Source organism: Staurois parvus, unplaced genomic scaffold (assembly GCF_062004578.1).
Source record: "Staurois parvus isolate SC_StPar_1 unplaced genomic scaffold, SC_StPar_1.0 ptg001663l, whole genome shotgun sequence".
Lineage (NCBI taxonomy): Eukaryota > Metazoa > Chordata > Amphibia > Anura > Ranidae > Staurois > Staurois parvus.
In genome coordinates, this window is record NW_028319459.1 from 66,345 (window position 1) to 79,089 (window position 12,745).

Genomic DNA, 12,745 nt, shown 5'->3' on the forward strand with positions numbered 1-12,745 from the left:
GTTTGTGGCATTGGCTTTCTGTATTTAGCTGGAGCGGTGTCGCTCTTCACATTTGTAGAATATTTTATTATTGTAGTTAGGAATCCTTATGTTTTTGGAAAAATACTTTAAATCAATAACTTCATTTAAATATGAAGCGATCAGGAATATATAATTTTTTTTTTCTCTTCTTAAACACACTATGGGGTGGTTGTTGTTTTGTTGTTCCTCCAACAGTTTGCTCAGCTCTTTACAATATAAAGAGAGACAATATAGCAATGATACAGTTCGATACAAGAGGGTTAGGAGGGTCCTGCTCCATGGAGCCTACAATCTAAGAGGGAGGGGATGGCGGTACAAAAGGTAATAGTTGTGGGAGATGAACTGATAGCAGATGCTGTGATTAGTTGAAGGCAGGATAGGTTTTCAGAGATTCCCTAAAAATGGACAGAGTAGGAGATATTCAAATTGGGGTAGAGCATTCCAGAGGATGAGGGAGGCTCTAGAGAAGCTCTGGATATGAGCATGGGAGCAGGAGACAAGGGAACTAGAGAGCAGGAGGTCATAAAAGGAGCGGAGAGGACAGTTTGGGTGATATTTGGGGACAAGATTGGTGATATATTTTGGGTCACAGTTATAAATGGCTTTATGTTTTTAATTAATATTCTGAATTTTTTTTGTTGAGCAATAGGAAGCCACTGAAGGGATTGGCAGAAAGGGGTGGCAGACATGGAATGGTTGGTAAGGTGGATGAGTCTGGCAGCATCATTCGTGATGGACTGAAGAGGAGATAGCCTGCGATTTAGGTAGGCCAATGAGGATGGAGTTACAATAGTCAAGGCGAGAGATAACAAGGGAGGGAATAAGTTACTTAGTAGTTTCAGAGGTTAAGAATGGGCGTATCTTGGAGATGTTACAGAGGTGAAGTTTACAAGATTTGGACAGTGATTGGATTTGGGGCTGAAAGGACAGATGAAAGTCTAGGATTAAACTTCGTACCCTGGCATGAGGGGAGTGACTGATGGTTGTATTATTGATCTTGTTGGAGAAGTCAGGGGAGGGGGCACGGGCTTGAGGGAATATTATGAGCTCAGTGTTAGAAAGATTGAGTTTGAAAAAGTGGAGTAACATCCATGCCGATATGTCGCTTAGTAGGTTAGCAAGGCGAGAGGAGACTGAAGGGTGAGGAGTAGAAAGATTTGTGTATCATCAGCATAGAGATGGTACTTAAAGCCATGGGAGTTTTATCAAGTGACCAAGGGAGGAGGTGTAGATGGAGAATAGAAGGGGTCCAAGGACAGAACTTTGAGGGACCCCTACAGAAAGAAGTGGAGAGGAGGAGACAGTTGTTGTTTTTTTTTTTTTTTAATAGGTAACCCTGAAGGAGCAATAGGTAGGAAGAGAACCAGGAGAGAGCAGAGTCTGAGGCTGAGAGTGGAGTTTTATGAGGAGGAGGGGATGGTCAGCAGTACGAAAAGCCACAGAGAGGTCCAGTTAGTAAGAGTATGGAGTAGGGGCCATTGGTTTTAGCAGTTGGTAAATCATTGTACAAGAAGTGGTAAAAAGCGCCTTAGTAAAAGTCAACAAGCTACTATGCACAAGATAGGTACCAATGACCTATGGAATAGACAATATATGTTGAAGGTGCAGCGCTTATAAACAATATATATGCAAAAGTCCCTGGTGGATCAAATAATAAAGGATATGGGGTAGTCCCGTAAAACAAGTAAATATAAATAGTTGAGGTGACTTTGATATCCGTGTAGAGGTGGTAATGAAATGCGCACTCACCGGACGCGCATAATAAATGCGCCTTGTGTATAAATCATTAGTGAGTTTTAGTAGGGCAGTTTCAGTGGAGTGGGTGAAAGCTAGACTGTGTAAAGGGTCAAAAAGGTTGTTAGTGAGGTAGGAGCTCAGGCGATTGTAGACTAGGCATTCTAAGAGTTTAGATGTAAACAGGAGCAGGGAGATGGGTCTTGCATTCAGGTTGGTGGGGTCCAGTGAGGGCCTTTTAAGTAGGTGAGTGATCTGCGCATGCTTTAGCGAGGAGGGCAAAGTGCTAGAGAGGGAGAGATTGAAGATGTGAGTGAGGGAGCATAGGACAGAAGAAGAGGGTGACCGTGTTGATTTATTTAAAGGCAAAGAGACTGTTGACTTTGTAAGGGAAGTTGCACTTTGCAAAGAAAATTTCCCCAGAGCTTAGTGAATGTGATAAAGATCTGCTGACTCCTATCCAATCATGTGCAAACAAAATGCTGTTTTTTATTTTTCTTGTACATTATTCGGTATTCTTGGCAAAGTGAAACTTCACTACATTCGCTAAGCTTTAGGGAAAATTCCTTTGTACTGTATGTTTTCAATAACTGATGAAAATGAACAATAGACTGAATCTAAAATTGTTCATTTTTTAAATCCTACATATTTTTCTCTTGTACACTTATACACCCAGAACTGCAATACTTGTCCTGTTATAATATGACCCACTGAAAACAGAGGAAATCATATTTTTAATTTTTTTTTTTTTCTTTTTCTTCAGACAAGCTGTTGGTTTTAACTGTTGCAACACAAGAAACAGATGGCTTCCTTCGATTCATGCAATCTGCTAAGTACTTTAACTACAGTGTCAAGGTATGTATTTTCTATCGAATTTTACTTATGCCTGAACATATGAGTTCTCTAAAGGTTTTATACTGGAATCGCAAACATTACTCAGTATTCCATCTGCATGACTTCGTGTTTCCCAAGGTTTACTGATCTCCTAATAGTTTTTCAGAACCTACTGATGTAAGCACATTCTATTGCTATTTTAGATATAATTGCTCATATCCGCTATAAAGGCACCCATTACCTAATGTCAAGACAACTTTCCATATCTAATGCTGCCTTACCAATTTAAATAATTATACAGGATTTATATAGCACCAACATTTTGTACGCAGTTTACAAAGAAAAGGAGACTGTATAGTTGCAAGTCATTTACAAGAGGTTTTTGAGGGTCCTGATTACAAAAGCTTATGGGGAGGGGTAAGTGATACTAAAGGTAATAAATGTGAGGGATGAGTTGGCGCAGCAAGTGAGTAGATATTTGCTTTAGGAGTTTTCATCAGTGACCTAAAGCAATATAATGTTATAACAGGAAAGTACGGTATACTGTGTTACTTTAGATACTTTTAAAGAAGTATATTTACAGTGTGTTTGTTTTTAAAAATGAGTGAGCCAAGCTCTAAGGCAAATTCCCTTGCAATGTTCAACTTCCCTTGCAAAGTGAACAACCTATTTGCCTTCAGGAAAGTAGCCCTATATGTTTTTAGTAACTGATTATGATGCATCAGCAGTAAACATTGGCTATGTCGCTGAAGAAATGTCAGGCACCTTCAAATTATCCGCAGTCATGCTGATGTATATTTTTTTTAAGAGTTTTGGGTGCTCGTAAACCCCAGGTACTCATATATGCACATACCAGTTTTAACAAGGAGCAGGCACATTTCAAATCAATATGATGGGCAGCCTATTAACCATTTAGGAGGCATGGGAGGTACATTGTAAAAGGGATACGGCCAAAATAAATGTGTATTTTAAAGCAGCTTGGGTCTATGGGGTTGTCTGGGTCTTGTAGAGTTACATTTACAAAATGTGTATGCTATTGCTTCTCAGTTGCAAATAAGTTTATGCTGCTATATATTTGCTTTAAGCTGTGAAGCATGTATTTTGGCATTAAAAAGTAGCTGTGACACTTAAGCATGAAAAAACAAGCAATGGTAAACTTTTTTTGCTTAAGTTTCGTTCCTATGCCATGATCAAGTCATAATGGTATGTTTTATCTGCAGATGATGTTTTTGACTCCTAGTAAAGGGGTAGGATGTGGAAAGGGTGTCTTGACTCTTATAACCAGATGTAGTGAAGTTTTACACTGAGAAGAGTTTTTTAAAGGATAAGTTCACCTTTTGGAACATGTTACGTGTTCCACCCATATTTAGGGTTGAACATGTAACATATTCCAGTTTCTTCTGCCTTTCCTTCGATCTCCCTCCTCTCTGTGACAGCAGGCAGGGGATCTTCTACCCGAACACGGTGTCACAATTTAAAAACAGAGCGGTCTAGTGGGGCTCTGCCCATGCAGCCGCGTCATTCATTCATTTGTTCCTGTGAATGCCCACAAGTATTATCATCCATTGCAGCTGATGGCTTGTGTGACGGGAGTCACTTTGGGTGGGGGGCCCATGGAACCTAGCTCACTTTGGAGAGGTGGGGAGACCCCGGTCTCAGCTCCCCATATCCCTCTTATGTGTAAATTACCTTGTGCCTGTTAGGGGTACAGGGTGATCTGTCCTAATATTGTGTGGGCTTTGTCTCAGACTGTGTAGACATGTTTAGGAGTTAGGTGGGGTGGGAATTTTTGATTGTTTAATGTTATGTGGCTGCATCCCATTGTTCGATTTTGGCTTGGGAGCAAACTATTATGGGATGTATGTGTTTGTGTATTAGATTAGTGGGGGGGTGTCTCCAGCAGCCCTCCCTCCTAATGAGACTGTCTGCTGGTGTGAAGTTTGAATACCTGTGTCTTTTGTTACTAAATGTAGATTGCCCCGCCCTGTGTCAATATACAGGGAGGGGGGATTGTCCCCTGAGTGTATATATCTTGTATCTGTGTTCAAATAAAGTAATCTACCTCCTGGTTTACTTCAAGACTGGTGTCGTTTAGTCTTGTATGGTTGGCTGTGGTGTCTGTGGTCGGTGTTCGGACGGGGAAGCGGTATGCTAACGGAAATACTCAGGCACAGTCTGGGTCAGTTATGTTACAGCTTGTAGTTCTTAATGAACTGCAAGGGGATGGTGAGCGCTTTCGCAGTCCATTGATTCTTCCTTCCATTTAGTAACTGCCTGCCCATACACAGAATGGACAGACAGCTTACTGGGTGTCTGCAGGATACAGGCATTGCACCTGTGATCTGCTGATTTGTAGGTGCAATGTCTTACAGACTGCAATGTAAAAAAGTAATAAATGCATGTTGTTTTACCTGCAAAAAGCTGTGCATGCATTTTTTTTTTTTTTTTGTGTGTAAAAGGTGAACTTATCCTTCTTTTTAATTGGGTAATGCATTTCAAAACTGTGATTGCTTTGAAGAAAAAAAAAAACTATTGCCTTTACTGTTTTACCCAAAATTCTCAGAATCAAAATAATTTGTGGTTTATAGTATATGGCTCATTTGGTGAGCAACTATAATCTGTTTACATTTGGTAGTAAAAACTTGGTGTAACCAAGCACTTCTGAACTGGCGTTCTGATGGGTCTGGTACGCTATATGGCAAAACACGTGTGCACTGCTCCAGTGCTGATTGTATGCCAGGTTCGGCCTTTTTGGCTTAATAGGACAGTCAAAACCTTTGTGAGAAATGAAAACCGACTGCTAGAACTTCAAAAATATAGAGGGTGAGGTTGGGGGCGGGTGGTGCCCATGGTTCTTGATGGTGTGCCCCAACAAGTTCATATCGGTGTGATAGTTAAGTTTCCACAAACGTGTGTGTGTTATATTATTGGCAAATCTAAATGAACAGGCAAAAGTCAGTTTAATATCCTAAAGTACATAGTATATGTTAATTAGAGATTCCCTCTGATTCCTCCCGTATTGATCTGGATTGTAACTGTACGGTCTGCCCTTATGTTGTAAAGCACTGTTCAAAATGTTGGTGCTATATAAATCCTGTATAATTTAATAATAGTATTTTATAGATACATATACAAAAGTTCCTAAAGCTTATTAGAGAAGTCTGATAATATGCAGGCGATAATTTGGAGATTTTGTTTTTTTTTTTTTTAAACTTTTAATTGGTTCCCTAGTCAGGTTAACAATTCATTTCTTCCGGGGCTTAAAATACGTAGAGCATTTATTAAAGATGGGTTAAATTTTAATTGACCAGGGCTGTTTACTCATCTGAAAATGCTATTTGGATTGGACATGTAGCCTAAATAACGTCTGAAAACAATATCGTAATAATGTGTGCCAACAATGAGGATGAAGACACTGGGTCTTGTATGTTAGTGTGTCTATACTAAAAATTGTTGTGATCTCCCCACGACCAAAATGGATTTGTTTTTTATGGTACCCAGTGAAATCAGATGACAATCATTTTGCAATTTCCTGCACATGCTGCTAACTTCTATTGGGTGAAAAGAGTGATCAGAAGACCTGTTCAATCATTACTGTGCCCCCCCCCATCCCAGTAAAGCTGGTGATAGATGGATTGATATTTTTGTCTGGTTCGCCAGGGACTGGCCAAATTTTATTCCATTTATAGCCATTCCTGTTTGCAGAAGTTGATTGTTAGATTGACTTTTGTCGAACGGGAATATTGGAAACCTTTGTTCTTTGGCTGAAGCTGCTGATCAGTGCATCTCGATTAGCAGAGAGTCCCAGCAGGGGGATTTGTTAATTTTGTTTTGCTTAGCCCTCTGGCTGAAAAAAAAAAAAATCTTTGGCCAACCTAAGCCTCTCATTGTCTCTCTTCTTGGCTCCCTTTCCTTTCCTCCCCTGAAAAGCTTAAAGTCAATATGAATTGTAGCAATTAATACCTCATGTTTTCTTCCCTTTTGGTCTGAAAAATATACGATGCATGCAGAAAATCATTCTGCTGAAAATCTATTGAGCTTTCAACTTCACCCCAACCCCCCCCGGCCACACACATGCGCGGATTCAAATATGGAAGAATGGGAATGCATTCCAACTTGTTTTCATTAAAGTTTTTCTCTTCTGTAATGTAAAGTTTTAATTCTCTGCTACTAATTATTCTCCCCATAGGAAAAATAGAAATCAAACATAAAATATCTAATCTTGTGGCAGTGGAGCAAAAGTGATCAGCATGTAGTCAAATCAAGAAGCCATAATACAAGAATAATTTTGGAAAGCCATAAACTGCATTTTTTTGTTATTCATTGCCCACAATTCCACTTTTTTTTTTAGCCTACTTCCGAACACCAATACTTTATAGTCTGTTAGCCCTAGTGAAGCTTGGATATGCCTTTTTCTTTATGTATGTTTGAAACTTGGTTACAGGTATGAATTGTTTCTAATTATTCACAAAATATGTATGGCAGAACATAGAAAGTTCCTTGAAGAGTCTCCCTTTCAGAAAGTACAAAATAGACCAGAGTAAAAAATCACCTGGTTAATATCTGTAAACTGTACTTTTAAAATCTTGTTTATCGGTGAACATTTGCTTGAAAACACATATTCCATTAGCATAAACCTTTGTACTTCTTGATATGCCTCAGATATAACATTTAAGTACTGAAAATCCAAAATGTGTTTTTAATCGTGGCCTGGCCTTAAAACACCCTATGATCTTTATATTTTGAAAAAAATGATATCAACTTATACATGTGTTTTTGATCTTTTTCTAGGTTCTAGGCACAGGACTAGACTGGAAAGGAGGAGATGTAACAAATTCAATAGGAGGAGGCCAGAAAGTTCGTCTGTTAAAGGAGGCATTGGAAAACCTAAGTGACCAGAAGGACCTTATAGTTCTTTTTACAGACAGGTAACGTTTTTACATGTTTTAAATAAGTTTTATTTATGTACACTAAATTTGTATATATTAAATTGTATTCTTTTAAAGGGACAGTTCTTAAAATGTAGTGTGGTTTTTTTTTTTTTTTTTTTTTTTTTCTTTTGGCTGAGGGATGTACTTTTATATCTCTTAAATCTACAGTATCAGATAATGCAGTTGCCCGCTATATTCTGTTGAAAATAAACCAATGACACAAGTTTCTGCTTTCAAATAACGTATCTACTACAGTTGTTAAACTTTTTTCAGTAGTTTAATAACCCGGTATCCTGTTTTTATTTACCAGCGTATTTTTACCTTTTTTTTTGGAAGAAAGGAAAGATAATTTGTACAGGGGTTATATCTGTGTTCTCAGTGTGAAAAGGGGTATCCCCTTAACTTACTAACCACTGAGCAGTTGTGTGGTCCAATCATTATATTACAAACATCCAGGTTTTGATTTTTGTGTTTTTTTTTGTTTTTTTTTCAATATGACAAAGAGCTATAGTTACCTTGGTTTGTAAAGGTTTGTTGTCTTATTCATCTCTCTAGATGAGAACATCTGCCAACATATATCTAAATCAGTTGATAGTACTGAAGATTTCCCATCCAGTAACAGAAGGTATACCTGTGGTCATTTGACTACTCTGTAGAGAAAAAAAAAAAAAAATCCCAATGAAATTGAACAATACAGCATACCAATTCCTTCTAAACCAATTTTCACCAAGTACACAAAATGCTTTGGATAACTATTGTTGATTAGGTTTGCATGAGTGCTTGATGCTCACAAAAGCACAACATACGGCATTTTTGTGTTGATCACAAACAGCACTGTTAGGCCTAGTTTACGCTTGTGGTCAGGGCAGCTGTAAAAATCAATGATTGAGCAATGTTTTTCTGCATGGAGAATGTATCCCATTCATCTTTATATGGGTGCCCCACAACTGCATGCATCGTGATCGTATAACTATTTTATTTATTTTTTAAACAATGAAATTGAACAATACAGCATAACATTTAATTTTTCTGCCCGCTGAATGTAAACCATGCAACTGAATGGGGGTGTCCTGCAGCCGCCCCTCAACTGCTTGCTATTTTATATGGCTGTCTCATGCTGTTATGGGGTTTGAAAGGCTAAAATGGGCAGTGAGGAGATGATCTAATGCCTGCTCACCGTCCTCCAATGCAAGTGCAAACACAGCGCACATACCAATTTCTATCTGCTCCAACCTGAATAATTCTTATTCTTTTCACTTTCACCTGTATGTATCTTAATGTGATGCCAAAAGGGGAAACAGACTCATAAACTGAAAGGCAAGCTTTGTCTTGGGACTTTATAATGCTATTTTCATAGCGGTCACACTCATGTGGTGTGGTTGCAGTTTTGTTAATTATAGTTTGGAGTAAACATTTGGGTTGTACTTGTTCTGGGAACTCATTGGAAATTCATGTTCCATTTTTCCTAATTAAAACCTAAGAAATAAAATTGTTGCATTTTAGTTCTAAAAATACATTTGTGTCGTGGAAACAAAGTAAAATACATTATAATATACTACAAATGCCAAAAGGTATTTAGTGTAAATGAACACTATTACAAAGTCTGTGAAATTTTTACTTCCAGAACAATGTAAAAGGCTTGTCACATAGTTTCCACATGCTTCCCAGACCACTATGAGAAATTATTATATTATACAGGATTTATATAGCGCCAACAGTTTGCTCAGCTCTTTACAATATAACGGGAGACAATACAGCAGCAATACAGTTCAATACAAGAGGGATTTGAGGGCCCTGCTCCTTGGTGCTTACAATCTAGGAGGGAGCGGCTAGTGGTACAAAAGGTAGTAACTGTGGGGGATGGACTGGTTGAAAGAGTAGAAGATTCCATTATTAGCTGAGGGCAGGATAGGCTCCCTGAAGAGAGAGGTTTTTAGAGAGAGCCTAAAAGTGAGCAGAGTAGGCGATAGTCTGATAAATTGGGGTAGAGAGTTCCAGAGGATGGGGGAAGCTCTGGAGAAGTCGTGGAGATGAGCATGGGAGGAGGAGACCAGGGAGCTAGAGAGTAGGAGGTCTTGCGAGGAGCGGAGAGTACGGTTTGGGTGATATTTAGAGACCAGATCAGTGATGTAATTTGGGGCAGAGTTATAAATGGCTTTATATGTTCTTGTTGGTGTTTTTGAATTTTATCCGTTTGGGCAACGGGAAGCCAGTGGAGGGACTGGCAGAGAGGGGTGGCAGATACAGAACAGTTAGTAAGGTGGATGAGTCTGGCAGCAACATTCATGATGGACTGAAGAAATAACAAGGTTTTCTGGGTATAGGGGGAGCATGTGACTTTGTTTCCCAGAGTGCATTGCTGAATACCTGAAGAGGCAATCACCAGACTTGAGTGATGTCACATAGGGGCAGGAAGGGTACTTGGCCCCTGTGAATGGTATGACTCAGACCTGCCCTTAGAATTACAAGAAAGTATAAGGTACATAGCAGCATGAGAGGTGGACTAGGCAGTTTGCTTTTTACTTTACACTGAATTGGCAGGTTCACATAAGTGTGCTGGAATCTAAGTGGTGAATATTGTATATTTGAACAAAAGGGTGTTTCATTTTTTTACTTATTAAATGGGTGTACTGTATGTCACATGGGTGCGCTTACTGTCTCAGTGCTAAATGTAGCAGATGTGTTTGATTAAGATTTATCAGTTTTATCATTTTCAAAACATCTGATCTATTTGAAAAATGTCTTTAGGTCTAATGCATAATCTGCAAAGAGTACAGATTTGGCAGATTATTTTATGGGACCTACAGATATTGGCACTCAATGTTGACCTCCTGGTCGACTCATGACAGTGCAGCAGTCATGCTTGGGTAATTTAAACTGAGCAAAGGAAATGGAGAATTATTTTCTGGAAAACCAATCAATTTAACTGATCCTCTCTACTAATGACATTGTTTTTAGATATGTTCCGTGAAACAGGGATATGATCTCAGTCACGGATTGTTGAAAAGTATGATAAATGGGAGATGTACGATTGGTTACTAAAATTAATTTTTAATTTGCTGTTAAATTTGGAAAGCCCATTTTTTTACCATCTACTTTTTTTTGTATCACATTTGTCCAATGTTCTTTACATTTGCATGCATTGTTTAACTTTCTCTTAGTGTACTTTTTACAGTCCTGGAGCGGTTGTCATATTTACAGATTCTTTGCCCTGATAAATGGCATTATTAAAATATATTATTGGCAATGGTTAGGTTGAGAGTTTTTTTTTCTCCTACTAGCTACTGAGCATTTTTCAGTCAGTGTAAGTAAAGAAAAATGTCCACCAGACTGGTGTTAAGTAGGAGATAAAATGTCCTGACATCAGTGTTTTGAAGGGAGGTAAAATGCTTAAACAGTAAAAGGAAAAAAAACGTTAGTGGGCTAAAGGAAAGCAATCGTGGACTGTGGATAATTGGATGAGAAGTGATATTCAGTGATGAATCACAAATCTGCATTAGGCAGGGGTGATAATGCTGGAACTTTTTGTTTGGTGCCGTTCCAATGAAATGTATAAAGACGACTGCCTGAAGAAAACATGCAAATTTCCACAATCCATTGGTTATCTATGGTTGCATGTCAGGTGGGGGTACAGGGGAGATGACCGTCAATACATTTTTCAATAAATGCACAAGTTTATATTGAGATTTTGAACACTTTTCTTATTCAATCAATTGAAATGATGTTTGGTGATTATATATTTTTTCGGAATGATAATGCATCTTGCCATAGGGAAAAGCCGTGAAAACATTTCAAGAAAGACATATGTCAATGGCATGGCCTGCAAATAGTCCGGACCTCAATCCAATTGAAAATCTATCTTGAAAATGAAAACGGTCCATGACAAGGCTCCAACCTTCAAGGCTGATCTGGCAACTGCAATAAGAGAAAGTTGGAGCCAGATTGATGAAGAATACGGTTTGTCAATAGTTAAATCCTTGCCTCCGAGAGTTCAAGCTGTCACAAAAGCCAGCAGGGATGCAACAAAGTACTAGTGTACTATAGTGTTTTTTTTCATGATTTCATAATATATTCCTCAGAATTGAGTGTTTCCATTTTTTTTTCCTCTGCTTGATGTGCAAAAACAGTTGCAACTGACTACAGTATTTTCTTTCTTTTTTTTATTTAAGTGTTTCTTGAAGCCAGAATGTAGGAATGCTAAATGAAAGTAAGTTTGAGGCATGTCTGATTATTATTATAATTTTTTTTTCTACACAAACAATTGAACATTATCCAAGAGTGGTGATTCCATACTTTTTTTTTTTTTTTTGGCAGGGGTTGTATAACAAGTGGAGTTTTTTCACACTATAGGTCCAGTTAAATACCTTGCATACCTTGCAAGGATCCAGGTTTTTAAAACAAGTGAGTTATTTTTAGCTACAACCAATGAAATTTAGAAAATGACAGTCAGTTGCATGTTTGAAATTATAAATCCTTATCTTTTGGGTTACTCGAAGTACTGTCTTGTGTATGGGGGGAAAAAAGCACTCAGGAGTTTTGGTAATAATTCAGTTAATCATTTTAATGAGCAGTAGAAGTAAAGCAAAACACAGGTCTTTCAACAATGCCTGAACAAACTGTGCTCTGTTAAAGTAATTTTGAAGTAATTGTAGGATGCATATAAATCTTTTATTGAATGCTTTATAACCCACGTGTCTGTAGACCGTTGAACAATGCCCTTTACATAAACAGCTCCTGTGTTACAAAGACATCGAGATGAAGGCAGGTACAGCACCATTGCTGGACTACGAGAGAACTGTTTTTAGTGTTTTAATTCATTCAAGGCTGCCTCGCGGCGGCAAACAGAACTTCTTCTTGTTATTAGACTTTTCTTGTCAGCCTCCAGGAAGCCAAATTAACTAGCTTGTAAGGAAAAATATCCACCTGTATTGAGCTGGGCGTTCAAAATATGTCTAATCATAATCCGAAGTTATATTTATACAGGCAGCAATCTGTTACATAGTTGGTTACAAATGGAGAAACAGAAAAAGGGCGCACCGACCTAGTGCATTATCGTTTAAAATAATTTATTAAAGAAACAAAAATAGGTATCATACTCACAATGGACATAATAACACAGGCATGTCAAACTGAACAAGACGAATGATCCAAACAACATCTGAGTCCATACGATGGAACCCTGGATGACCAACTAACTAACGCGTTTCGAGGGCATAACCTCTTCC

At 38.3% G+C, this 12,745-nt stretch overlaps 1 protein-coding gene across 1 annotated transcript in view; it reads left to right on the forward strand.

The window, feature by feature from the left end:
* LOC149434833 (procollagen-lysine,2-oxoglutarate 5-dioxygenase 2-like) overlaps positions 1 to 12,745 on the forward strand; it is a gene marked incomplete at its 3' end in the record, with an annotated part of 108,115 nt that overhangs the window by 55,352 nt on the left and 40,018 nt on the right. Inside the window, exons 2-3 of the mRNA XM_089663324.1 lie at positions 2,519 to 2,610; positions 7,381 to 7,517. Coding sequence (XP_089519450.1) covers positions 2,519 to 2,610; positions 7,381 to 7,517 — 229 coding nt within the window. The remainder of the gene's footprint in view (positions 1 to 2,518; positions 2,611 to 7,380; positions 7,518 to 12,745) is intronic.